Source organism: Corapipo altera, unplaced genomic scaffold (assembly GCF_003945725.1).
Source record: "Corapipo altera isolate COAL_440 unplaced genomic scaffold, ASM394572v1 61411, whole genome shotgun sequence".
In the NCBI taxonomy this organism is placed as follows: domain Eukaryota; kingdom Metazoa; phylum Chordata; class Aves; order Passeriformes; family Pipridae; genus Corapipo; species Corapipo altera.
Genome location: NW_020884875.1, coordinates 14,681,667 through 14,707,257, shown reverse-complemented (window position 1 = coordinate 14,707,257; position 25,591 = coordinate 14,681,667). Strand labels below are relative to the sequence as shown.

At 43.0% G+C, this 25,591-nt stretch overlaps 2 protein-coding genes across 4 annotated transcripts in view; one reads left to right on the top strand and one right to left on the bottom strand.

Moving 5' to 3' along the window:
• SMARCA2 (SWI/SNF related, matrix associated, actin dependent regulator of chromatin, subfamily a, member 2) overlaps positions 1 to 11,401 on the bottom strand; it is a 118,950-nt gene extending 107,549 nt beyond the window's left edge. Inside the window, exon 1 of one of the 3 annotated variants that reach the window (XM_027634408.1) lies at positions 11,239 to 11,401. The gene's annotated coding sequence lies outside the window, so the exon portion shown is untranslated. Of the gene's footprint in view, positions 1 to 9,784; positions 9,894 to 11,238 lie in introns of those variants that run through there. The other 2 variants (XM_027634410.1, XM_027634409.1) reach the window with 2 other exon arrangements.
• On the top strand, positions 3,202 to 10,146 carry LOC113943168 (basic salivary proline-rich protein 3-like). The gene is made up of 2 exons (XM_027634577.1): positions 3,202 to 3,407; positions 9,387 to 10,146. Exons 1-2 carry the CDS (start codon positions 3,202 to 3,204, stop codon positions 10,144 to 10,146), a joined length of 966 nt encoding a protein of 321 aa, XP_027490378.1.
• Positions 11,402 to 25,591: the final 14,190 nt, after the last annotated feature.

Sequence of the window (25,591 nt, the reverse complement as noted above, 5' to 3'; positions counted from 1 at the left end):
TGAGTTAAGTTCATTTTCCCCTGCTGGTTAACTTTTAAACCAGCACACCAGGTTAAGGAGCCAAATGACAGACTGAACAAGCTGTACAGAATTCATGAGAAACAGCGAGAGCTTGACACGTAACTCTCAGAGATGCTACAGTCTCAGGAGTTTCAAACCTCCACTGAGGTGAAGACGCAGGTGGACTCAGAATCCTCTGATGCAGTCAGTCAAGAGGTTACTGCTCACTGCAGAAGGAAGGCTCTTCCTCCTGAAAATAAGTAGGACTGATACCTTTTACAACAGGCATGAGGCCCTGGAACTGGAACAACAGTCAACTCATGAGGCAGACAAAGGTCCTTCTGCAATGGAGGAGCCACCTGGGGTAAGACAGCCTACCCCCTCATCACAACTGTCCCGGTTAGGAAAAAAAAAGAAGGGTAGTTGTCACAGATGACTCTCTCCTAAGGGGAACAGAGGGCCTGCTATACAGACCAGACCAAAACCACAGGGAAGTCTGCTGCCTCCAAGGGGCATGTGGCTCCAAAGCTGGCGTCATCTGCAGAATTTGTGGTTTTTTTGATCTTGGTACGGTCTTTACAACACCCGGTCTTCTGATACCTGAAGGGATACAACTTTTTCAAAGGGGGAAAAAGTGCTTTAGCATGAGAGCTAGCACAGCTCATTGACAGAGCTTTAAACTAGGTTGGAAGGAGGGAAAGGGCAAAACCAGGTCTGCCAGTGATAAGCAATGGGATGGCAAGCCAAAAGTTGAGGAACTGAGTGCTAATAAGATCAATCTGCTTCACGAGGTGTTGGCTACAATGAACCATACTTGAGATGTTTCTATACCAACATACACAGCATGAGGAATGAGCAAGAGGAAGCGTAGGCCCCGTCCCAGATATATGACATCACCGGCATAAGTGAGACCTGATGGGATGAGTCCTGTGACTGGTGTGCCATGATGAATGGTCACATGCTCCTTAGGTCAGGGCAGGTGAAGCGGGGGGTGGTGTTGTTTGTAATGGAGGGGACAGAATGTATGGAGCTTACAGCCGGCAATGGCACAGTTGAGAGCCCCTGGGTTAGGACTTCAGGACAAAAAAATAAGGCAGGTGTCATTGTAGGAGTCTACTGTAGAACACCTAGCCAAGACAATGACACCAATTCTTCAAGGAACTAAGGGACACCTCCAAATTTGTCCTTATGGGTTACTTCAACTTGCCAGATGTTAACTGAAGATACCACACACTTGGCATAAACAAGTCCAGAGAATTCCTAAAACAGCTGGATGCTACTTCGTGGTTCAGGTACTAAGGGAGCTGACTAGAAAAGATGCCCTCCTTGATTTGATGCTTGTTACAGTATGAGGATGGTCACCTCACAAACAGGAACAGAGACATGGCAGAGATGTGTAATGCTTTTTTGCCTTCGACACTGATGATGGACTAAAGGGGGGGTCACAGTGCCCTGAGCTGACGGACCAAGGCTGTGAGAATGCTAAACTCCCAGCTGACTCTGAAGTTAATGAGGGATCTGCTACTCCAGCTGGATCCCTATAACTCCATGGGGCCTGATGGAATACATCTGAGATTAATCAAAGAGTTAGCTGCTGACATCATAAGGTGCCTCTCAATGACTTTTGAACAGTCTGGAGAATCTGGAGAGGTCCCAGTTGACCAGAAGTTGGCTGACATCCTAATTTTTCAGAAAGGCAAGAAGGATGATCCTGGAACCTACAGGCCTGTCAGTCTCACTTCAGTGACCAGCAAAATTACAGAGAAGATTATTCTGAGAGGTATTGAAAAATACCTGAAGGATAATGCAGTCACTGGTCAGAGCCAGCACGGCTTTATGCTGGAAAACTCCTGCTTGTCAAACTTAATTTCCTTTTATGACCACCCACCTGACTAAACAAGGGAAACTAGGTGATGTCAATTTTTTGTATTTGAGTAAAGCTTTAGAAACTGTCTCACAGCATCCTTCTGAACAAAATATCCAGCACACAGCTGGATAAACACATCATGTGATGGGTGAACAATTGGCTCACAGGTCAGGCACAAAGAGTTGCAGTAAATGGTGACTTGTCACTAGTGGAGTTCCACAGGGCTCTATCTTAGGCCCAGCACTCTTCAACACAGAATCACAAAATGGTTTAGGTTAAAAGGGATCTTCAAAACCACCTGGTTCCAACCCCCCTGCCGTGGGCAGGCACACCTTTCACTACACCAGGATGTTCAGAGCCCTGCTCAACCTGGCCTTTAACACTTCTAGAGATGGAGATCCACAACTCCTCTGGGCAACTTGTGCCAGTGCTTCACCACCCTCACCATAAAGAATGTCTTCCTAAGCTCTAATCTAAACATGTCCTCTTTCAGTTTAAAACCATTGCTGCTTGTCCTGTCACTACCTGCCCATATAAAAAGTCCCTCTGCCTCCTTTTCATAAGCCACCTTAAGGTACTGGAAGGCTGCAATATGGTGTCCCCAAAACCTTTTCTCAAGGCTGAACAACCGCTCCTTTCTCAGTCTGGCTGCATAGGAGAGATGCTCCACCCATCCCTCCTCAACCTCATGGCCCTTTTCTGGACCTACTCATGTCTTTCTTGCACTGAGGACCCCAGACCTGCACAGCACTCCAGGCAGAGGGCAAATTAGAGGGGGGGAATCACCTCCCTCAAACTGCTGGCCACATTTCTTTTGATGCAGCACAGGATGTGATTGGCTTTCTGGGCTCCAAGCACACACTGCTCATGTTCAGTGACTTGGCTGCAGGACTGAGTAAGTTTGCAGATGACACAACATTGGGAAGAGCTGCTGACTCTCTCAAAGGCAGACAGGCCCTACAGAGACCTCCACAAATTAGAGGACTGGGCAATCACCAGCCATGTGAAGTTTAACAAAAAAACTTCTAGTGGTAGATTCTGCAGAAACCCTGGATGTTCACAGAGACTGGGGAATGAGATGCTGGAAAGCAGTGCCATGGAAAGGGACCTGGGGATCCTGATGAATGGCAAGTTGAATATGAGTCAGCAGTGCCCTGGCAGCCAGGAGGGCCAACCATGTCCTGGGGGCATCAGGCAAAGCATTGCCAGCTGGTCAAGGGAGGGGATTGTCCTGCTCTGCTCTGCACTGGGGCAGCCCCGAGTCCTGTGCGCAGTGTTGGGTGACACAGTATAAGAAAGACAAAAAGCTATCACAGAGCGTCCAAAGGAGAACAATGAAGATTGTGAAGGGCCTTGAGGAGAAGTTGTATGAGGAGCAACTGAGGTCACCTGGCTTGTCCAGCCGGGAGGAGACTGAGGGGAGACCTTACTACAATCCACAGCTTCCTCATGAAGGAAGTGGAGGGGCAGGTGTCAATTTCTTTTCTCTGGGGAACAGTGACAAGACACAAGGGAATAGCATGAAGTCGTGTCGGAGAAGGTTGGATGCTGGATATCAGGAAAAGGGTTCTTCACCCAGAAGGTGGTTGGGCACTGGAACAGGCTCCCCAGGGAAGTGGTCACAGCACCAAGCCTGACAGAGTTCAAGAAGCGCTTGGACAACACTCTCAGTCACATGGTGTGATTCTTGGGGCTGCTCTGTGCAGGATGATCCTTGTGGTGCCTTCTCAGTTCAAAACACTAAAGTCACTAATTCGTTCCCTACAACCCCACAACACTACCACAAAAGGAATCAAGTTATCAAATGTTCACAACTGCAAATACCATGCCATAACTTCCTCTAAGAGACTTACTGTTCAACTGTATGAAGGACAACACACATTTCCACACAACAAATAGTTCTTACATGAATCAATCATCACAATACATTGCAAAATCTAAGACTGACACTCTCACAACTGAGTTGCTCTACATGTTATAAGCCAAATTCAATCCATTTAACAAGGCAGATACCTAGCACCACCACCACCCCCCAGAAAAATGTATACAGAACCACAGCACAATAAATTACAAAACTATCAGTACATAGTATCCAAAAATATTAGTTCACAAACAACATCTACCTACATCTATGCATTAAAATGAGTATCAAAATCTACACCTCTATTCACCTCTACTTCAAAATCAACTTGCTAGTTTCCATAAAAACTGGGTCCAGTTGCAGCTTCACTAGTTACAATGCAATTTACATACATAGTAAACATGTTCTGTATGTAAATCTGAAAATTTTTAAATTCTTTTTAATAGGAATAGCAAGTGCCCAAACTGTAAAAAACAATAATTACCAGAGGTGAATGTTGCACCACTTACACCAGATCAAGTTCCTTCACCATCTTTCTTTGAGAGAAGACAAATTCACCCCATCTCACATAATTCTGAATTGTCTTAAACACACGGGTATTCAGAGATCAGTATGTCAAAGAACATACTTCATGAAAAAAAAGTAATTTATAAGATCTATATCAGAGGAACATAAACCATTGGAAAATACTACTTAATTGCAAGTAATAAATCCTGTCTGAAGACAGCAACGGAAATAAAGAGACAAGGCAATTTTCTCTGGCAAAATTAAAAAAACACTCACTGCACTAAGCCAGAACACATCATAAATGGCCCTCTCAACTAAGGATCTACTCCCAGAATGTACCTGTTTTAATATGATTTAACATGTTTCAAAAATAGCTTAGTTTGCATTTATTAAGTCTGAGATTGTATAAAAAACCCCATGGAAATTAGGCACCCTGCTCTCATTAAAATTCAGTAAGAGCTAGGTATCTAATTCCTCTAGGCCCTTACCAAAGTCTCATTAAAGTCAAAGCAAAAATCTACAAAAGGACAATAGGTGCAACAGTGGCCAGGCTCCATGCAGATAGCATTGGCATTAGTTTGGCTAAATTCTGGTGCCAGCAATGAAAAAAGCAGTATGAAGCCAACTCCCTGCCAAAGTCAGTGTTGACCTATTTGTTTGGACTGCTTTTTAATGAGTAGTGCCTGTTAGAACTACAAGGTGAGGGGGAAGAAGGGGTAAAAAAAAAAAGTAAATGTTTCCAACAGATTAAAAAGGCTACAGTAAAATAAAGAAAAAACAGACAATCCATCTTATTGTTCCAAAGGACAAGGCTGCTGGCCCTCATTCTCAAATGCATTACATATTGTTTAATTGTTTCGCAAGTGTCCAATCTTACAATTTTCTCAAAACCCTCATGAGAGCACTGTTATTCACAGGATTTCAAAAAGGATGTATTTCTTCCTGAACTGTAAGCCTTTGTCACTTCTTAGTTTTCATTTAAATCAACATGACCAAATCTCTTTTGTAAACAGCCCCAAATGAAACTACTGGCAACTGAATTAGCTGTGGTGAATCACACAGCTCTTCCCATGGTCTGAGAGAATTTCTCCACCTCTTCTGGACACAACTAGAGTTGAGACAGGAAAGGGAAAAAAGCATCTATCAACTGTCAATGTAACTTCAGCCAGATCCAAATACAAAGAAGTGCCACAAACCCAAGAGCTGAAGATGGAGACTTAGGATCTTTGCTCAACTATTTCTAGATCAAATGGTTTAGGACAGTCAATATCTGCAAAGAATCTGAAATAACATTCCCTAAGCATAAATGTTTCTGCACTATCATTTCATATGCACCTAGCAAGTTTTGTATATGTAGCTAATTCAATGTACAACAGGGTCTCCATCAATTTAGTGTTTCTATTACATATATATTTTAGTATAAACCTGCTACAAACACAAAGGTAACAAAGGTATGGATTTTTTTTGCATGAGGAAAATATCCAACATTAGCAGATCTCAAACTAAAACAAAGCAGGTAACAAGCCATTTGCATTACTTTGGAATTCAAGACCGGCTGTACACCCAAACAGATCCAGAGATTACAGACGGCTTTGATAGGGCACACACCGAATCTAAGAACAGATGGAGCAGTAAGAATTTATAATTCTTCTAGCTAGTTCCCTTCACCATCCAATATAACTTCTGCCTTTCCTGTCAGCCTAAACTGAACTTCAGTCAGAATGTTTTGGCCAGATCCCCTACCTTAGATACATAGTGGAAAGTAAGGAAACTGTACCACTTAGCTTTGATGAAAAGGAAATATGGACCCTCACAACAGCCACAGAGATACTGCAAAGCTGACCGTAACTTTGTCTTCATGGAAAAATAATTACAGTCTACTTCTTCCCACACACCTCCAACCGGTCATGATTCACAGGTGGTTTTGAAAAGATATGTGTACCTGTGATATGCTACAGGCTAAAGGAGTTATCTTTATTACACTACCACAGAAAGCATAAAATGATACTGTCACTAACTTGTATTACTTGCTTAATCTGCTAATCAAATTAATACATTCAAAGTAAAAGAACTGATTAGTAACAACAGCTGCTCATCATCATTAAATAACTTATCATGCTTAGAAGTAAATTTTTATTGCTTTGTGGTTTGTATTGTACAACCTCACAGGACACTCTTCATTAACTTTTATCATGTTTTAACTGTTGTCATCTGATCAATAAACAGGTTTACATCAAACAACAAAAAAACTGTAAAGAGAAGAGTGAAATCTTCAACTAACTTGTATTCAGTTCACATAAGAGAAGCCAAACACACTAACGGCTGAGATCCTGCCTTTGCATACTCATCTGAGTAACTTCACTGTAACTTGAAAACCTTCTGTAACGGAATTTGTAGTTAAAACTACAAACCACAGAATCAGAAATGCTGCACCTTCACTACTTATCCAGACATTTAGGCCAGAGGAAAAAAAAACCTCTGCACACTGCTTTAGCTGCTTGTCTAGCTATCTACCAAAAACTCTTGCATGCACCTCAGCAGAGTTAGCAAAATGAGTGGTGTGCTTATACCAGAAACTTCATTGTGGAGTACTGTAAGATCCCTTTTCACATGCATGGAGTTTACCCTAGGACGATAGTCTAATACTCCCCACCTTCAAATATTCTCGTAGAAATTCTTACTTCTGCTGTGTAGATATTCCAGCTTTTCACCAAGCTCAACTTTTCTCAACTACTCTAACTTACAGCCTACCCTCTTACAAAATACTAAAATTGGCATAAAAAAATGACTGCCTAAGAGCTGGGAGGTGAATGTACTGCAGACTGTCAAAAGGCATAATCACAAATCAGAGTTCACTCAAGTTAAGCTAAGCTATGCTGCCGGACACTACAGCACAGACATATGATCCTTTCTGATGGCTTTGCTGCAGAAGACAGTAGCCTTGAGGAAAACAGAGCAGATAGCTGCACTGAGAACTCTTAACTGCCATCAGGCAATGTCCAAGATCAAGCTACATATGTCAATTCCACTTTCAGGCACAGAAAACTGATATATGACACCACTGAGTGGTCACAGATTTAAGTTTTCATACCATGAGCTTTACTATAGGTATTAATCACAGTTATTGAATGTTGTCTTCTCATTTAATTCTAAAAAACAAAAGCCATAATGAGAGGCAGGCAGAAGTAAAGGAATGCACCGTATTCCTGAAAGGCCTTGCCTTTACTTAAACAAGGAAGAAGAGGAGAAAGAAGGGAGAAGATTGTTTTAAATACAAGTTAGTTACAGTAAAATACCAATGAAAATATGAAAAATGTGTAAATTCTGTAACAACAGACTTATTTTTAACATTTTCTCAAAGGTCTCACCTCTAAATGATGCATCTGGGTGCTCAAACCCTGAAGTGATACACAGGAAATAACAGGAAATAATCTCTCCCAAGTGGAGACAAACAGGAAAATTTTTACAGCTGAGAAGTAATGACTTTACATGTGTCAGAAACAAAGAAACTTTTCAGTATTATTCTTCTTATTCTGCTACATTTACAAACTACCAAAGCTGTGTTAAGAAAGCCTTACTTCTTTCCCTTATTCACCTGTCCTTATTTTATCTTGGAAATAAGGCATGAGTTTTCTCTGCTGTCAATTTTATGGCAGGTGATCTTTATGCCACATTATTGTGTATCCTACTCCACTAGAGGATCAAAAAACTAAAAACTACTCAGATGCACTTCAAAAGTGAGGGAGCTCCAGGAAACACTCTTTACACATAAAGAACTTCAACTGCAGCTCAAAAACACACAGAAACGTAACAGGTATTTTGACAAGTAATTTGCAAAAATATTCTCAGTCATATGAAAAGTCTGCTTCTGAAAAGGATCACTAATTCACAGCGATATTACTAATTAGGACTATGAAAAACAGGTAAAAGTGGAGACACTTTTTTAAGTTGCTACTGTGCACATTCTGACCTTAACCTCAAAAGTCTAACAAAACCTGAGAAAATATACCTGCAGATAGTAATTTCAAACAGACCTTTGTCAAGAATATATTTAACGTAAGTATTCTAGCTGGAGGACGTTTTCTCTTGTCAATTTTCAGGCCTCAGATGCTGGCAAAAGCATTTTTCAAATTTGACAAGAAAAGCTCACAGACCACTTCAGAAATGAATAAAAGAAAAGATCTAAGACTGCTTTGAACAGAGTCTTCTGGCACACGTTCTATGAAACACCACAGAAATACCAGTCCTAAAGCTGAGACATAACTCATGAGAGAACGACTGCATATAATGAAGCTTTACCCTCACCTCTAGCAAGTCCACATATTCTGTATGATACTCTTTAATTTTTAAATACTCATTATCCATACAGTCTTTTTGCTTTCTATTATTGATATACATGGACATAAAAACCCGCCTTAAGGCAACCCTATCCTTCTGGTACACAACTTTTTTCCCTAGAATAACAAAAGGACAAAAGAAACAAAGTCAAAGACAGTAATAGAGCAATTAGGTTCCCAAAGAGAAAGTGTGCCTGTATTTGCACAACAATAGTAACTTAAACAGAAGAGACTGCTCCACCCCGAACATGTAACTGGTATACTACCAAAGGAATTAAATTCCGGTAGAGAGTTTATCGTCTGAGCCGTAAGGGCTTTGGTTAAAACCAAGTAACCCGTTAGAAAGCTAAAGCAAAAAGGAAAAGAATGCAAACGGAACAACACTGTGCCACAGACCCCAGATCAATTTTTCTTACTGAAAGCACGCAGAATACTTAAACGGTAAAAAAATCCAAACAAACGAAAAATCATCAACCACCTTATCTCTTCAATTCTTCAATTAGTTACTTACTTACATACTCATATTTAAATATTCATAAAAATACATCCTAAAAAGAGCAGCGTTAACATAAAATTTTCTAAGTCTGAATATCAAACATAAACAGCAGATGCCAAGAAAAAAATTCTGGGTGATCTGTGTAGTCATGCAGACAGTTAGCCACTCCCTTTACTTGACCACAACTCACGCTTGGGGGGGGGGGGGGGGTTAAGAAAACCAAACCAATCGGTTAACTGTAACTTCAGATGGAGTTTAGAAGAGCTGTAACTTTTCCAGCCGTGCGCAGTTTGTTGTTCCACCATGATAAATTTAAAGGGAGGCGGGGGGAGGAGACAACATAAGAAACTCCATTTCTCCGCGCACCGCGGGCACAACGGCAAAGGACCCACGACCCGGGAGCCCCGGGGGGCGGCGGGGCGAGGGCGGCCGCTCCCTCCGTGCGCGGCCGCACGGCTGTGCCCGGGGGGTCCGGCCCTGCAGGGCGGGCGGCGCGCAGGCCTCGGCGCCGGGCAACGCGCCGCCTCCCCCGCAGAGGCGCCGGGGCGGGCGCGCACAACCAGAAGGGCCCTGTTTTCCCCCCCGGCCTTTCTGGAAAGTTTTCTCCCCGGTCGACAGGCTGTTAAACGCCCCTGCCTGGAGACGCAGCCCCGCTGCCGCCTTCTCCCGCCCATCCCCGAAGCAGCGGCTGCGGTGCCCGAGCACGGCCCCCGTACCTCTGAGGCGGCAGGCGGGCGGGCAGCCGGGTCATGCCTCAGGGCTGGGCCAGGCCCGCCTGCCCGCCTGTCCTTCCCTCCGCCACCATGTCACGCCGACCAAACATGTCTGTGCGCCTGTCTGTGGCGGTGGTGACTTCCTGATCCGCCGCCGCTCGCACAGGCGGAGGGACGGGAAAGGCCACCCCCCGCCCCCGCTGCCGCCTCCCCCCTCTGCCCCGCAGCGGCCCTTGGACCGGCTCCGCTGCCCACTGGCCCCGCCCGGCAGTGTCTGCAGCAGCGCCCCGCCGCCCGCCCCCGCCTCCGGCAGGGCACAGAACTTTTCCAGGTGCCAACCACCGCCGTCCCCTCTCCCGACATAGGTGCAGCCAATCTGCGGATACCTGAGCATCCGCGCGCGTGCATCCTCGCTCCCGCCCGGCCCGGTTAAAAAAAATAAATTTCCGCGCACACCGGAAATAAAACGCTTTTTTGCTTGGCAGGCGATTCCAAAATTGTAGCGCATGTTTTGTGCTACTCCGCTTGGGGGGGGGGGGGGGGGGGGGGAGGAGGGCGGGATTTCTGCAGGAAAAAAACGGGAGGGCTACGACGACACACACGCTATTTTGGGAAGTGAACCGCGACACCTTTACAGCAGGAGTGACTGCACAGTTAAAAACAGGAGACCTAAAAGCAACAGGAGCCGCAGTCGGCCGGCCGAAGTCCCAGCCCCCGCTGCTCCCCCCTCCCCGCTGTGTGCAGTGCTTGTGACAGAAAGGCAGGGAGATGATCCGGATCATGGCCTCCCTGGCTCTGCCGGGGAACGCCGCTCCTCTCCTCGCAGGCGAGACCGCTCTCTCGCGCACCATCTTCCTCCCTGCTCGTGCCTCTCCCTACTTCCCCTTCCTCGGCTGGGTCTGCGCCAGCGTGTACCACGGCGGAGAAAAAGCCCCGCCGCGCCGCGCTCTGCCGCCTCCGGACACCGTGAACTTCACCCTGCGACCGCCGGCAGGCGCGGCGGGGCCCCCACGGCCCGTCCGTGTGGGCTGTCTCTCCCCACGGATCTGTTTCTGCCGTGCCCGCGTCGCCCGCAGCCCGTGACACGCTCGCTGGGCGGCAAGACCGAGAGTGCCGCTGACTCACGAGTCAGCCACTGGCGACGCCGCGGGGGTTCTGTCGCTCCCGCCCCGGAGATCCGCATCATGATTATTCCAAAATAATACCGGATCAAAACTTTCTTCTCTCCACCCACTGGGACATATAAATATTCGGGAGGGCCGGGCGCCGGGGAAGGTGGGGAGAGGAAGCAGGTGGCACGGCGGCGGCCGGGACCGGCGGGGCCGTGCGCGGGGAAGGGCAGAGACGGAGACAGCGAAGGTGGGCACGGTGCGAGCCGGCGCGGCCGCCGACAATGAAAGACCGTGCCGGCCACGGGGAGCGGACGGGGGGCGGACCGAGTTGTAAGTTGTATTTACCTTCCGCCCGGGCGGAGCGCCGTGCTGGGTATCGCTCCTCTCCCCCCTCGGTGAGTCACCGAGCCCGGAACCGGAGCGAGGGACTAGATTACCAACATGACTTCACTGGTGACAGCCATTCCCTCCTCTTCCTAAACTCCTGCCCCTCCTTCGGCCCCCCTTCGTGGACGCCACTGCTCAGGAAGCGGCGCTCCCATTGGTCCGCCGGCCAGGGGGTGTCCGCCCCCCTGCGCGGAAAGGGCTGTTCTATTGGTCGCGGCGACTGTCGCTCAGCCGGGCGGCCGGCGGGGGTGTGTGCTCCGCTCGGCTCCGCGGTGCGGGGACAGGGGGAGGAGGTTGTACCGCGCCGTGCGGCGCTGTGCCCCGAGTGTCTCCGTCGCGCCCCAGCTCGTATCTGCTGGGGGGAGAGAGGGGCAGCAGCGCCTGCCGTGCGGAGGCGGCGGCAGGGCGCCGGCGGCACTCGCGGGAGTAGTTTGGGGAAGAGGTGGAGAAGGTGCCGGAACTGCGCCGTGCCCCTGCCCCGCTGAAGGAGGGGCAGGGGTCCAGGCTGACGGGCTTGAGGTCTGCAGTTCCTGGCTGTTGGGCTCTGTGTGTGTGTATGTGTGCAGGGCGAGTGTCTCCCTGCCTTTAAAAAAAAAAAAAAAAAGTCGGGAGCAAAAATTTGGACGCCCGCCGTCCTCTCTCTCAAAGGGTGCTGTCGTGGACAAGAGAAGGAATGCCGAGAGCATTCTAGCTGAACCGGTCTCTCATGCGGGCGGCGGCTCCAGCGGCAGCGCCGGGGCTGCCCGCAGACCCTCCCGGGGCAGCTGCTTGAGTGTCGGCGGAGACCGTAAAGCCGAGCGAGAGGAGAGATCTCTCGTTATAGTGCAGTTATGTTTGTTCCGTCTTGCTTGCTTTCGTCCGCGCAGCTTTTTACAGCTGATACAGAAGTACACTTTCCAGCTCCGCGTGCTGGTGCCTTCTGTGTGGGTTTTTTGTATTGTTTTTGATGGTGGTGGTCGTGGGTTTGGTTTTTTTTTGGGGGGGGGGGGGGGGGGGGGGGGTTTTGTTGTTGTTGTTGTTGGGTTTTGGTTTTTTGGGGTTTTGGGGTTTTTTTGTTTGTTGGTTAGGGGTTTGGTGGGGGTTTCTTTGTTGTTGGTTTTTTTGTGGTGTACATCGTTTACCTGGTTTGCAGGGCTGCAGAGCTCTCACGTTGTTTGCACAAGCTAGCTGTTCGTGTAACAGGCGATTGAGTACTTCATTAAAGTACTGGGCCCACCAGTTTAAAGGGGTTTTTTGTTGAATACCAGTTTTAGAGACAAAAAAAAATACAGCCAGACCACCGTACGTGTAGTTATATTTTTTTTTAAGATCTTATCATATGGGAGGTATTTGCCCTTCTGAAGCTAGTGTATCTCTTACTGTAAATTTTACTTTTTACTACGGAGTAAAAATGTTCGTAGGAACTTCAGTATTAAAATCAGTAGCTACTACAGATGCTTAGGTGACCGAGTTTAACGTGAAGATTCTCTGCTGTGGCCAGGTGGATTAATTAAGAACCTGAAGCAGTGCTGGGAGCACCAAATACACCTTGTGGTCTTTTAAGTGACAGCTATTGTTTACGTGGTGTTTAGGTTGGAGCACTTTTCATGGTTCGAATAGGAGCAGTAATCACCAAGTTACAATACTGGCAATACAGTCCTAATTACTGCTGTTTCTGTAGTTTTCCAACTTAGTCGTTCGCTTTATCTTACTTATTATGTAAAGTCAACTACCGAAATGCGGAAAGACAAGTGTGTAAGAATCAGAGCTAACTGGACAGCACTAAGTGTCAATAAAATAAAAAATTTAAAAGACTACATTTTCAGTTCAGCCTTGTCTGTGAAAAGTATTTACTTGGGAACAAAATCAAAGAAACTGAAACATTCAAATCTGTGTATACAAAATAGTCTATGTCATTATGTAAATCTTTTGATGCACGTGTGATTTATAGCTTTGCTTTTAGCTTTGTCTTAAGCTATGAGTCGCAAACCAGTGTCTAAGAGATAAAAGAATGTAGTTAACATTCTTGGAAAATTATGCTAATGAAAATGAAAGTGGTAAAGAGGTCCTTTTTTTAATCTTTTTTTTTTTCTTCCCCTTAATACCTTACTGAAACTCTCATTAGGCAGTCATTTGAGTTTGTGGTTTGTTTTTCCTCCTCTATTCCCCAGAGTAAATCTGAGGACTGTTTGCCTTTTCTGCCTGCAGAAGAGAAAACAAACATTAAATAATGGAGGGGAAGCTTCCTTTCAAGACAGCTCAACTGCTTGTTGGACTCAGCAGCACTCAAACCATTCTAAACCAGGTCAAGCCATTCTTTTTGGTAGAAAGCATACAGAGGAGAAAAAAGAAACTAAGTAAATCTTCCAGGCAAAAGAAAAAATGTTCACTTGACTTTGGGATAAAAACGCATATATTTAGTTAATTATTATGTTTATCTTTGGGAAGGTTGCAGCATCCAATTTAATTTTGGGAGAACATGAACATGGATGTTGCTGATGTCAGTCTGAAGGCTTTTTGCATTTTGATGCAGTACCATTTAATCTCGTTGTAACCTGTACTGAGGGAATGGGAACGCGTATGGTTTTTTTCCAAGGGTCGCATGGTCAACTGACATGAAAGTCTTAATTGGTAGGGTCAATAAGGCTTCCCTATGAGACTTGAGTAGCTGAAGCTTCGTGTATATGTATATTTAAATGTGATGAATAATCCCACGCTAACAGATAAATTGGTTTTCCCCCTATTAATTTATCTAGCTTAGCAAAGGGAAAAAAAGATGCAGGCCCTGAACTTGAATTAATGTTTTGGATGCTACCAAGAAGAGTAAAATGGCACATAAAATTTTCAAACTAGAGAAAGTACCACGATGAGAAAAGATACCACTTTGACTACATAGATACGTTGTTGTGGAACTAAAGCTTGTTTATGTGAGGAATGATAGCAATATAATTAAGTTGGTTTAGAAACTGATGTAACTGAAACTCTTGCAGAGACACCTATACCAAAAGAAGGTCATTGCCATTAGGGAGTTGCAGATGTTTATAGCAACCTCACCATTACCACCTTGAAATCCCTGCTGTAACAGTTAGTGATGCTATTTCTCTCTTTGCCACCAACTGTCTGTCAGAGGTTCCAGCCACTTCAGCAGAAATGGCAGAAAAGAGTATTTTTCAGTGTCTCAACGAATTCCTAGAAGTCTAGCTGCTTTAGCTTTGGTGGCAAGTGAAAAAGGGTTTAAGGTAGAATATTCCAATATGCTCATGTTTCTCTATAAATAACAAAACAGAACAAAAATGCTTTTTTCATGTGTCCAGGAAAATCATAAAGACGCGAACTTGCCATCCACAAGTCCATGGGCTCTGATGGGATATACCCATGAGTGCTGAGGGAACTGGCGGACATGATTTTGAGGCCACTCTCAGATCTTTGAAAGGTCGTGGCAGTCAGGAGAGGTGCCAGAATACTGGATGGAAGCAAGTGTCACCCCAGTCTTCAAACAGGGCAAGAAGGAGGACCGAGAGAGCTGCAGGCCAGTCAGCCTTGTCTTGGTCCCTGGAAACATGATGAAACATCTCATCCTGGAGGCCATCTCTATGCAAGTGGTAGACAAGAAGGTGATGAGCAGTAGTCAGCATGGATTCACCAAAGGGAAATCATGCTTAATGAACCTATGATTGGCAAGTACCTGGGTGGATGAGGGAAGAGCAGTAGATGTTATCTACCTGGACTTAGAGCAAGGTTTTTGACGCTATCTCCCATGATATCCTGATAAGCAAGCTCAGAACGTGTGGACTGGACAAGTGGACAATGAGGTGTATTGAGGATTTGCTGAATGGCAGATCCCAGAGGGTCATAATCAGTTGCACAGGGTCTAGTTGGAGGCCTGTCACTAGTGGGATCCACCAAAAGTCAATACTTGTCCAGTACTGTTTAATTTCTTCATCAATGACTTGGATGAAGGGGCAGAAGCCTCATCAGTGAGTTTGCTGATGACACAAGGGTGGAGAAGTGGCTGATACCCAGAGGGCTGTGCAGACCTTTGGAAGGACCTCAACAGGTTGGAGAGATGGGCCGAGAAGAACTGTCTGAAATACAACAAAGGCAAATGGAGAGTCTAGTACAGGCTGGGGGCTGACCTGCTGGAAAGCAGCTCTGTGGAAAAGGACCTGGGGATCCTGATGGACAAAAAGCTGTCCATGAGCCAGCAGTGTGTCCTTGTGGCCAAGAAGGCCAATGGGGTCCTGAAGTACCTTAAGAAGAGCATTGACAGCAGGTTGAGGGAGGTGATCCTGTCCCTCTACTCAGCCCTGGTGAGGCCTCACCTGCAGTGCTGTGTCCAGTTCTGGGCTCCTCGGGACAAGAGACATGGAGCTCCTGGGTGCTAACCTGTTCTGATTCCGGCATTCTGTTATCTTTTTGTGTGCCTTAATAAGATAATTTGTTTTCTAGTTCTGGCTATTCCTGTCCTGTTAAACTGCCTGCTGGAAGTGGTCAAACAACTTTTGTTCAGTGGGGCAAACCCAGAGTTCTAAAGTGAAGCCTGAAGTTCTCAGAGAATCGATGTTGCTATTCTTCCTGTGGTTAATAGTGCTCCTACTCTAAATGTGAATTTACCTATCTTTAAATAGTCCCTGAGTTTTCCCTCCAAGTACCAGACACAGGTAAAATCTATGGTGATTAACTTATTCAGGGGTTCCTTATTAGCATCATGCTAATTGCAGGGCAGTGGTGGAATACATAAGGAAAACTACCACTGTAGAATTTTGATCCAATAAGTAACAAAGGTTGTGAATGTACTAGATTGAGGGAAAAACTTATGTGCTGTATGATTATGAAGACTATGGTGATTCAATTTAGTCAAAGTGAAAAAGTGAGTATAGATGACAGTGGTTTTTTTTCTTCTAATAACACTCAACCCAAGTCACTACTCAAAGAATGGCATCTATTATATATATGTAATGTATGTTCTAGTCTGCAGTATGGTGTTGGATTAGAAAGGAAATCTGTTAAGGCAATGACTACTGGGGGCCTCTGGAAAGTGTGACTTGCTCTGAAATTTTTCTATAAATCAGTTGCATTCCAGGGTAATCCTATGACTGTTCTGTATATCAAGTGTGGCTGTCATGAGGATACAATTACAAAAACCTGAATCCTCAGATTATTTTTTTTTTTATATGGGGAATTTGCCATAGCTTGCTCTTTTCTCCTCTGTGCACTTTTGTTTTGTCTAATCCAGTTTGTGTTCCTCTCTTTTTGCTCACGATTGTTTGTCTTTGTACTTTGCTCCTTCTTCCTTTTTATAGTTACTTATCATAATGCAAATGAAAAAAAAACTGTTCCAGAATATTTTTTCCTTCATCAATGTTGTTTATGCCAGTGTGATACATAGTGACTACAAGGTGCAATTATAATACCTAAGAACTATTTGTTTGTATAAACTACTGCTCACAATTTTTAAGAAGTTTGAGAGCCCCGTATGAATACTTTCTTATCTTCTTGAATTACAGACTTGGTTTTGCCCAGATATAAGCATATTTAAGACCAAATAGGACCAAAATAAGGCTGAATTTGGCATAAATTTTCTAACTGCTGCTAACATGACTTAATTTGTGCTAGATGTGCATTTTCCCTCACTTAAATTCATTGCATGAAAGATGGGATATTCTTTTCCTGGCAACAAGTAAAAAAATGAAATACCACAGACAAAAAGGAAACTCTCATTCTCTGAAGAGAAAGTCTAGAGTGGTTTTTTTCTGTTTTCACAATATTTTTCTGGGATAATGTTACCTATTCACTGTGTGCTTGTGTTTCAGATATGGTTGTGAATCCACAAGCAAAGCACAGGCTATATCAATATAATAATTTTTTTAAATTCTTGAGTGGTAGAATATATTTGCAACTTTTCAGTCATGATGTCTGTTTTCACGTAATACAATAACAACTAAATAAAATTAGAACATAATGGTAAGTTTTATAAGTCAAGCAAAGAAAAAACTATTTTGTATGAAGTAGCAGAGTGTGTTGAGATTCTCTCCTACATGAAGCTGGAACATTTGAGACAAGTCCAGGAACTTCTCCTTAGCCTTCTTATCTCAAAAATGTATTTTATTAAAAATCAGTGAGTACGATAATAAGGGAAAACAAAACAGTAAAATGGGCAAGGAAGTGCTCTATTAAGAGAGGATTGTTTCAGTATTTTGTTAAATATGTTTTCAGTGTGCAAGGGCAGTTTTGTTGTGTGCTATAACACAGCTTTCCCAGATGAGTGACCACTATCTTCTCAGTTACGCAATTTGATCAAAAGTACCAAAGGCAAATAGCAGACCTGGGATGAGTAACTCTTTTCTAGTGGCTATCAGATGCCTGCATAAATTGCGACCATCTCTGCTGCTTTTCAACTTTCAGAATAATGGCAGGATATAGCCTTCAGGTTGTTCTGTTTGTGCTGTTATAGGTAAGTAGGACTCTGGAGATATTTTTATTTTCTATTTGTACTTGTTCGTCACTAAATCATATGCATGAACATGAAATATGGTGCTTGAGAAGGAAGGTATGTGATTTAAGATAGAGAGTTTTTATTTCAGCTAGAATATACTGGCCTCATCAATATGCAGACCTTTTCTAATTTAGTGTTCACTCTAGTTAAGGCATAAGAATAATTTGCTTTTGTTTAGCCTTAAACAATTGATCTGGAAGCCAAAATGAATCATTCATGATGGGATGGTGTGCAGGACAGACCTAGATTCGGTAATGCCAATGGAAGTAGATGCCAGCTCTCTGCCACTGCTGTTCACGATAGTCACTGCTTCCAGTGATCTGCTGACATAGCAATTCACATGACCACACTTTAACAGAGGAATTCAGATAAATCAGCTTAATTTTGACTGTTGAGGTAAATTGGGGGATGCTAGTGAATGCGAGGCTGGATGTGATCTTCCAAAGTGCACGTGCAGGCTGGAAAGGCAATTGCCTCTTGGGCTGCATCAAAGGCAGCGTGACCAGCAGCGTGACTTGTTGGAGTGAGTCCAGAGGCCACCAAGATGATTAGGGGGCTGATGGATCACTTCTATGAAGAAAGGCTGAGAGAACTGGGATTTTTCAGCCTGGAGAAGAGACGGCAGCCTTTCTGCATGATGACCTAACTGCAGCCTTTCAGTATGTGAAGGGGGCCTACGAGAAAGATGTAGGGAGACTTTCTATGAGGACATGAAGTGACAGGCCAAGGGGGAATAGTTTAAAACTGAAAGAGAGTAGTTTAGATTAGATATTAGGAAGAATTCTTTACTGTGAGGGTGGTGAGGCACTGGAAGAAAAGTTGTTGATGCCCCATACCTGAAAGTGTTTAAGGCTAGATGGGATGGGGCTCTGAGGAACCTGATCTAGTGAAAGGTGACCCTGACCATGGCAGTGGGTTGGAACTAAATGATCTTTAAAGCTCCTTTCAACTCAGGCCATTCTCTGATTCTAGAGTATGAGTCAACCCCTCAGATTTTACCAAAGTAATGCTGCTACAGGCTGTGTTTTTGACATTACAGAAAACTTCGTTCTGTTGTGATGTTGGTGATGGTTGAAGGCGGCATTTAATTTGACAAAACAGCTGATTCAAGAAATGGTCATCCAGCCATAAACAAGAAATCATACGAGGGATTAATAACACAGTGAAATCATCATAAATTCACAGCCTAGCTTAGTCAGGAACATTTCTGTGTTAAAAAGATACCTGTGTTCCTTTCAGAAACCCTAATGAGTTGTTCAGACTATTTGCATGTTTCCTGCTGTATTATGTATAAATTCTGCTACCTTAGCTTGCAAGGGTTTTGTGTTCATTATTGCACTGACTTTGCTTGCTGTCTGTCTGATGACTAGGGACTGTTTGGCCTTTGCCATCTTGTTCAGTAACCTGCACATTTTAAACTTAACAACACTTATGAAGTGTTGTTTTAATATATGATGTTTTATCTACCTGACTCGTACTTCATTTAACTCACAACGAAGTGCCTGACAGCTTCAGGGTGGTGTAGTGATAATGATACTGTGCAGTTTGTCTTGTGCAAAAAATGATAAGTTAGCTAGCTGAGATAGCTGAGATAGTTATTCTGATAAATAAAGTTCTCAAAACAGCTGTAGCTACATACTGTCTTCATCCCTTGTAAAATCTAGGTTTTTTTAGTTTCAGAAACTTAGGTATAAATGCAGAAAAAAACCTGTCAGTAGACAAAATTTTGAGGCTCAACACAGACTATTCTTCCCAGCTTTGCTAGATGCCTCCAATGAAAAATTACTAAGCTCTTCAAGGTTCTACTAGGCTCAAATAGCACTCCTCCCATTGCAGCTGTGACACAAATTCTAGTAAATTGAAATAAAATATTTTAGTAGAACACTACCCCATGGGTAGGCTTCCTCTCCCATAAATCATACTAACAACTTGTTATGTACAACCAGGACAACATGTTCCGGGAATTGGCCTGTTAGGTTCTTAAATATTTGTGGAGATAAACTACTGGGCCTAAGTTTGACAGTTCTGTTCCAGTTTAACCTGTGATATCTGAGGTGTGAACCTCATAAGTCAAAAGCATAGAGTAATGGTTTTTGCAGTGAGGCTTTGTGATGTCTAGGGATGTGGAAATTCTGTTACTGCCCACTTCACAAAGTCACCCTGTGCTGTTCTTGAAGAGAAAATGTAGCCTGCTGAAGAGAATTTACATCACAATGGCTGGGACGCTCCCTTGTCTTGGCTGTTTGATCGGTGTGTTAGTAATGTCTTTTAACTGCTGCAGCAGTTTGCTGCAATGCTTATGAGTCAGAGCCCTATATCTCTTTCCATGCACTCTTCAATACTCAGGTGGACTATAATATACGTGAGACCATTATCACATTCAAAACGTGTTCTTCTCCATCCAATTGATTTTTAAAACTTTTTAAAGTCTTTGAGTCTGAAAGCCTCTGTCTCAAACATTGACGTATCTAGCCTCATGCTTTATTTTCACCCCTAAGACAGAGAATAATCAGAATTATATTTTAATGAAAAGCTGTTAATAGGGTTACAAACTTGATTTTTTTAATGCTTTTTATGGCTAAAGGAGCAGAATTGGATACTGCTTTTGAACCGTGTAAATATAACCAATTTCTGGTAAAAAGGTACTCAGAAGAGTTAAGTTCTGTGTCACAGGCCTCTGTCAATGGTTTTCAAATACTTCTGTTATCAACTGTCAGGAAACAGAAATTATTTTCCTCCTTTCACTTTCTCTAAAGTGTATAAAACATATGCAGTTAGCCAGCCATTCTTGATTTCTGAAAATGTACCACTTACTAAAAAAACCTAGGATATTTTTTCAAAATTAATGAGGATTTTTTTCCACTATAAATTTGTATAGAAAGACCTGCTAAGAGTAATAACAAAATAAAGGAAAAAACCTGTCAGATCAATTCCTGCAGAAGGTGGGGGAATCTGGGGAAAAGTTGTCCTAATTTCTTATCTGAAATAGTTGGAGTGGCATCATGAAGAGTCTTAAATGACCTAGGAGTACTTGAAAAGTATTAATATAAGATAATAAGGAGAAAGAGGCCACTGAATCTTAATATACTAATATCTAGAAGAAAGTAGATATATTTAATGCATCGGAATTCATTTGTTCAGGATAAAAGATGCAAGTATCAAGGAAAATAAATAATCAGGCAACTGGGGGGTTATACTGGAGAGGTGTTTGTCTAAGAGGGGTTTGACTCTAGTGCAGTTGCTAATTCCAGTAAATATAGAGGGATACATTTAAATGGATCATCTCCAATGGGAAGCTTTAGAAAGCAGAGTGATTCCACTCCAAGGAAGGCCATGATGTACGTAAGCTTACACTTCTTAGTTCCAAAGAGCCTGATATTAATATCTTGGGGAATGAAACTAGGTTGATATTCTGTCCATAATGCTCATAATTTTTTCAGGTATTTCCTGTGTTATTTATTGGCCCTTTGTATTTACCTCCTATTTAGCAAGACAAATGGATTTTTCTAAGGGTGTCAGGGGCACAATCCCCTGTCTCACTATTGCCTCTATCCATTCTAATGTGTGCTAATGATAACATTAAGGACTAACGATAACGTTTCAGGCATTGGAACGCCTGCCCAGAGAGGTGGTGGATTCACCATCCCTGGAGGTTTTTAAAAAGAGATTGGACGTGACCCTTAGTGCCATGATATAGTAATTGGAGTTGGATCAGAGGTTGGACTTGATGATCTTGGAGGTCTTTTCCAACCTAATCTATTCTATGATTCTATGACTATGGCTGTGCACCTTTCGTCCCTGACTGCCATCTACCTTCTCACTGGGCCCAGTGCTATAAGCAAATTATCAAGCAAAGGAAACTGTCAGCCTGGGTGCTTGTGGAAGCCAGTAAGATTTTTATGAAAAGTTACAGCTGGGTATAAGTGTATGTTGACATTTAGGTTCATGTGTGTTAGTATGTGAAGTGTACAGACTGGTAAGCAGCACAGATGCATAATTGTATTGAACTTTCTCAGAAGCCTTTCAAAAACCACAGAGAACCTACTTTCTGCTGCTGAACTTCTGAACCTCCGCTAAGACTGGATGCATTAAGAATAATTAGTAAGGAAGAAAACAAATTTGTGAGCAGGTAGATGCAAGCTATCTGAGACAGAAGAGTAACAAGACAAACATCCTCCCAGTAACCAAATAAAGTCATATTTAAAAGATAACTGGAAACCAGTACTGGAGTGCTGTGCAAGAGAACACAGCAGAACAAGAAAACAAATACAATCTGTTACCAAAAATACACTATTATAGCCCTACATGTAAGGGATGTAATGTCAAAAAAAAAAAAAAAAAGGCAAGCTAGGACAGTTTAATTGGAGACAAAGTTGTGTAAGGCCTGAAACAGATGTGAAAGACATGGGAATCTCTAGCAAAGCATTCCTTATCCTGCACCATTGTAAACAAACTGAGTTATTTCATTTGTAATTAGAAAAGAGTGGGGCGTTTTGTTAATAAATTGGGATTTATTATCATAACTTTCTCTTGTTTGAGGAGAAGTAATAATGATTCTTACAATAGGAAAATTGTTTTAAAGTAAGGATTAGAGTTATGTCTCTAATCTCTCTCCCCTCTGTAAGGGAGGGCTTGCAAGGGACTAAGCTTGCTGCTTCTGTCATGGCATAGGACAGCGAGGAGAAGAAAAAGACTTGGTACTTTTATTGCTCCTGTTTGTTTCTGCTACTCCCTTACATTTCTAACTCTTTCCTCATAAGCCAAGGTTATGCAAGTGGGAAGTAAAACTGACTCTTCCAGTTGTATAGGTTGCTCAAGCAAGTGATTATTGCTGTCTTATCCCAGATAAAGCAGGAAGTCTGCTGTTCTAAGTTACTGTCTGTCTGGGCCAAAAGCCAGGTTTTTTCACTCCAAGAGGCTGAACAAGTTGCATTTTAGAATCTAGGAAAGAGCTAAATCTAAACAGAGAATGCACAGCCATGTCTGTTTCTGAAGCCACTACATGGAGGACTTTCCCCATGAGCACCTGAGAGCAAAGGTCTGGCACAAATCTTTGCAGAGGGTAGATCCAAACTGGAAGGTTAACCCTAGATGCACTAGCAGCATGTTAGATTCAGAAACCATCCCAAAAGTTAAATAGAAATTGCCCACTTAAAAATTGATTGGCTAGTTGGACAGACTTCTACTCTTCATGTTGCCTGGCAAGTTGGCATGAAAAACCTGTGTTTGTCACAACATGAAGAATTTTGGAATAGAGGAATTGGACCATATGCACAAGTAGGAGCAATAGCAGCAAGATCCCATTCTAGGCCAGTTATCAAAAACTCATGGACTGCTGAGGAACAATCTCAATACACTGGAGACAGTGGGTCTTACTACTGTATAGTCAACACCCACAGAGAATAACATTTACAGGGTGTGATACTATCTTACTCTTCCAAATCTAGAGATGAGGCTCCATTATTGGCATCATTAATATAATTATTGCTATTCCTGCTCCCTGTACTCTCACCCATGAAACAAGACAAATTTGGCCATTTTGAAGAATGAAGGATCCCAATAAAGAATGTTGCTCTTTCTAAATACTCATTTTCTTTCCTATACCTAATTCCTGTGGGTTTGTTTTTTGGGTTTTCATTTTTATGGGTATGCATGGTCTGTCTGGAAGAAAAATTACTTTTGTTTTTTTGAGGGAGTGTCCTAGTTAAGACAGCTGAGACCAGTTCATCACTGGATGGATGTAACCCAAAACTGTGTATTCTATGGTCTTCCATGCCATTTCCCAGAAACTGTTATCAATGAACCATTTACACCATCTGCACACAGAGCCTGACTCCTCAGGCTATAAACTGGGTGTTAAGAGGCCTGCGAGATAGGAGTTGCTCTTGTCCTCACACCCATTGAGGAACCCCCCACCCTGAGGGAGGTACTGAGCATTCCTGCCTGAACTGGAGGATATATAATCTTGGAGTCTTGGGACCTTTTTAACCACTCGTGGGATCCAGAGGAAGACTGCAGATCACTGCTCTCAACTGGACTGCAACCACCACTTTTCAACCAGACTGCAACAGGTTTTTCCCTCTCCTTTTACTTTAGACTCGGGGCCCAAAGAACACCACTCTGTTCATGCCCCAGGGTGCTGGGTTATACTTTTGGGTTTTGTGGGTTAAAACCAATTGTTTGTCTGTATAATCATACTTATTGTATTATTTTATTAAATTGTTATTCTGAATTATTATCTCTCCTTTGAGTTAGTTCATTTCCCCTGCTAGTTTACCTTTAAACCAGCACAGGGAGTAGTTGAGGAAAGGCAGTGAAGACCAGAGGAAGCACAGGAGATGGTATCAATGAGAAAAAAAACCATAATGGAAATAAGAAACAAGCCAAGTTAAAACTAACTGATGGAAAAAAATTCAGGTGGAGGAATGTGAAATGGAGGTTCCTGCAGCTAGTGGGAAGCACATTTGACTGAGCCAGTTCTTTTTCCTTCTCATGGCTGCAGCAGATTTTCCTTATAGCTGGTATATAACTTCAAAACTTATTTCTATGCATTGTTTCATCTGATAGGTGTTTTTGGAACATCCTATATAAGTGACTTCAAATGGAAGCATTTATGATTGTAGTTGGTTAGAGGGTGATCTCAGGGATAAAGCAGACTTTGTAGAGATTGTAAACAAGTTACTTGTTTATTAACATGCTGCCATGGCTCATGTACACTATTATTTTCTCTTACAGTTAAAACAGTGTTATACTAATTTAAGAAAAAAATACCTTAATGCTGCTGCAATTGTGAGAGGCTGAATTGAGGAATAAGGAATTCCACCTTCAGAGATCTCAAGTTTCAGTCATTACTAAAGTGCTTTCTTCCAGGCAAGCGTTATTCAACATGTAGGTGGATTACATTGTTGTGTAATTTTACTCAAGAAACAGCGGCTATTATTAGGCACTAGTGAGTAGAAAAGGATTGTGTGATGCAACAGTGGTATGACCGACAAATCAGTTAGGTACGAAGGTCTGCAGCTATATTGGCCAGGCTTTGACAGAGACCCTCAGGAAAATCAAAACACTGGTTTCAAGAACTGGCAAAGATGTTAGTGCAGATGGGAATTGAAATGGCATGGGTGGAACCTTCCCTACTTTGTTTCTGAAAGTATTCATGCGTGATCTGGCTTTGTCTCTCTTTTTTGAAAATTCTTTTATTTTTAACTTGGATAACAGCAAGTGAATTGCTGCCAAAGCATTATGGAACTATACTGTACATAGCTACCATATTTTTCTTTTCCTGAGAAATACTGCTTTCAATACTTTTATACCTTGGATTAAAGAAAACAGCATTAAATTGCATTGGATGCTAGACTGAGTAAACTGTACCAATACTTGCGTTCAGGGTAACACTGGCCTTCTTATTATGTACTCCTGGCATATGGAGCTGTGTTGACACACGATGGTAGAATTTCTAGCTCAGCAAGCCACAGTAGTGAATTTTCTCCCGCAGTGTTTCCTTATGTCTGCAATTATACTGTGGAGAATAATATTCTTGTGTTGCAAATGTAATTTGGCCAAGCACCTAAATTCTTGCAAGATAGATAATCCCCACTTTGAATGCACAAAGACAGCATGCAATTTCCCTGAAAGAAAGAAACTAGTAGCAGATATGGACAGCACACAAAGGTCAACTCTTTATCCCATGGTCTAACTGGCAGAAATGTTGAATCTGTGTTGATATGGGAAATTTCTCCTTGCAGTTCAATAATTGCATTAATTACTTGATGAGAGCAGAAGGGATAATTTGAAGCCGTTCTGTAAAACAACTACCATCAACAAGAATTTTGACAG

Excerpts from the sequence above, each read along its gene's own strand:
- LOC113943168 (XM_027634577.1), top strand. The coding sequence starts at position 3,202 with ATGAAGATTGTGAAGGGCCTTGAGGAGAAGTTGTATGAGGAGCAACTG. Across the intron at positions 3,408-9,386 it reads ATGAAGTCGTGTCGGAGAAG|GGAGGCGGGGGGAGGAGACA; the intron begins GTTGGATGCTGG and ends ATAAATTTAAAG.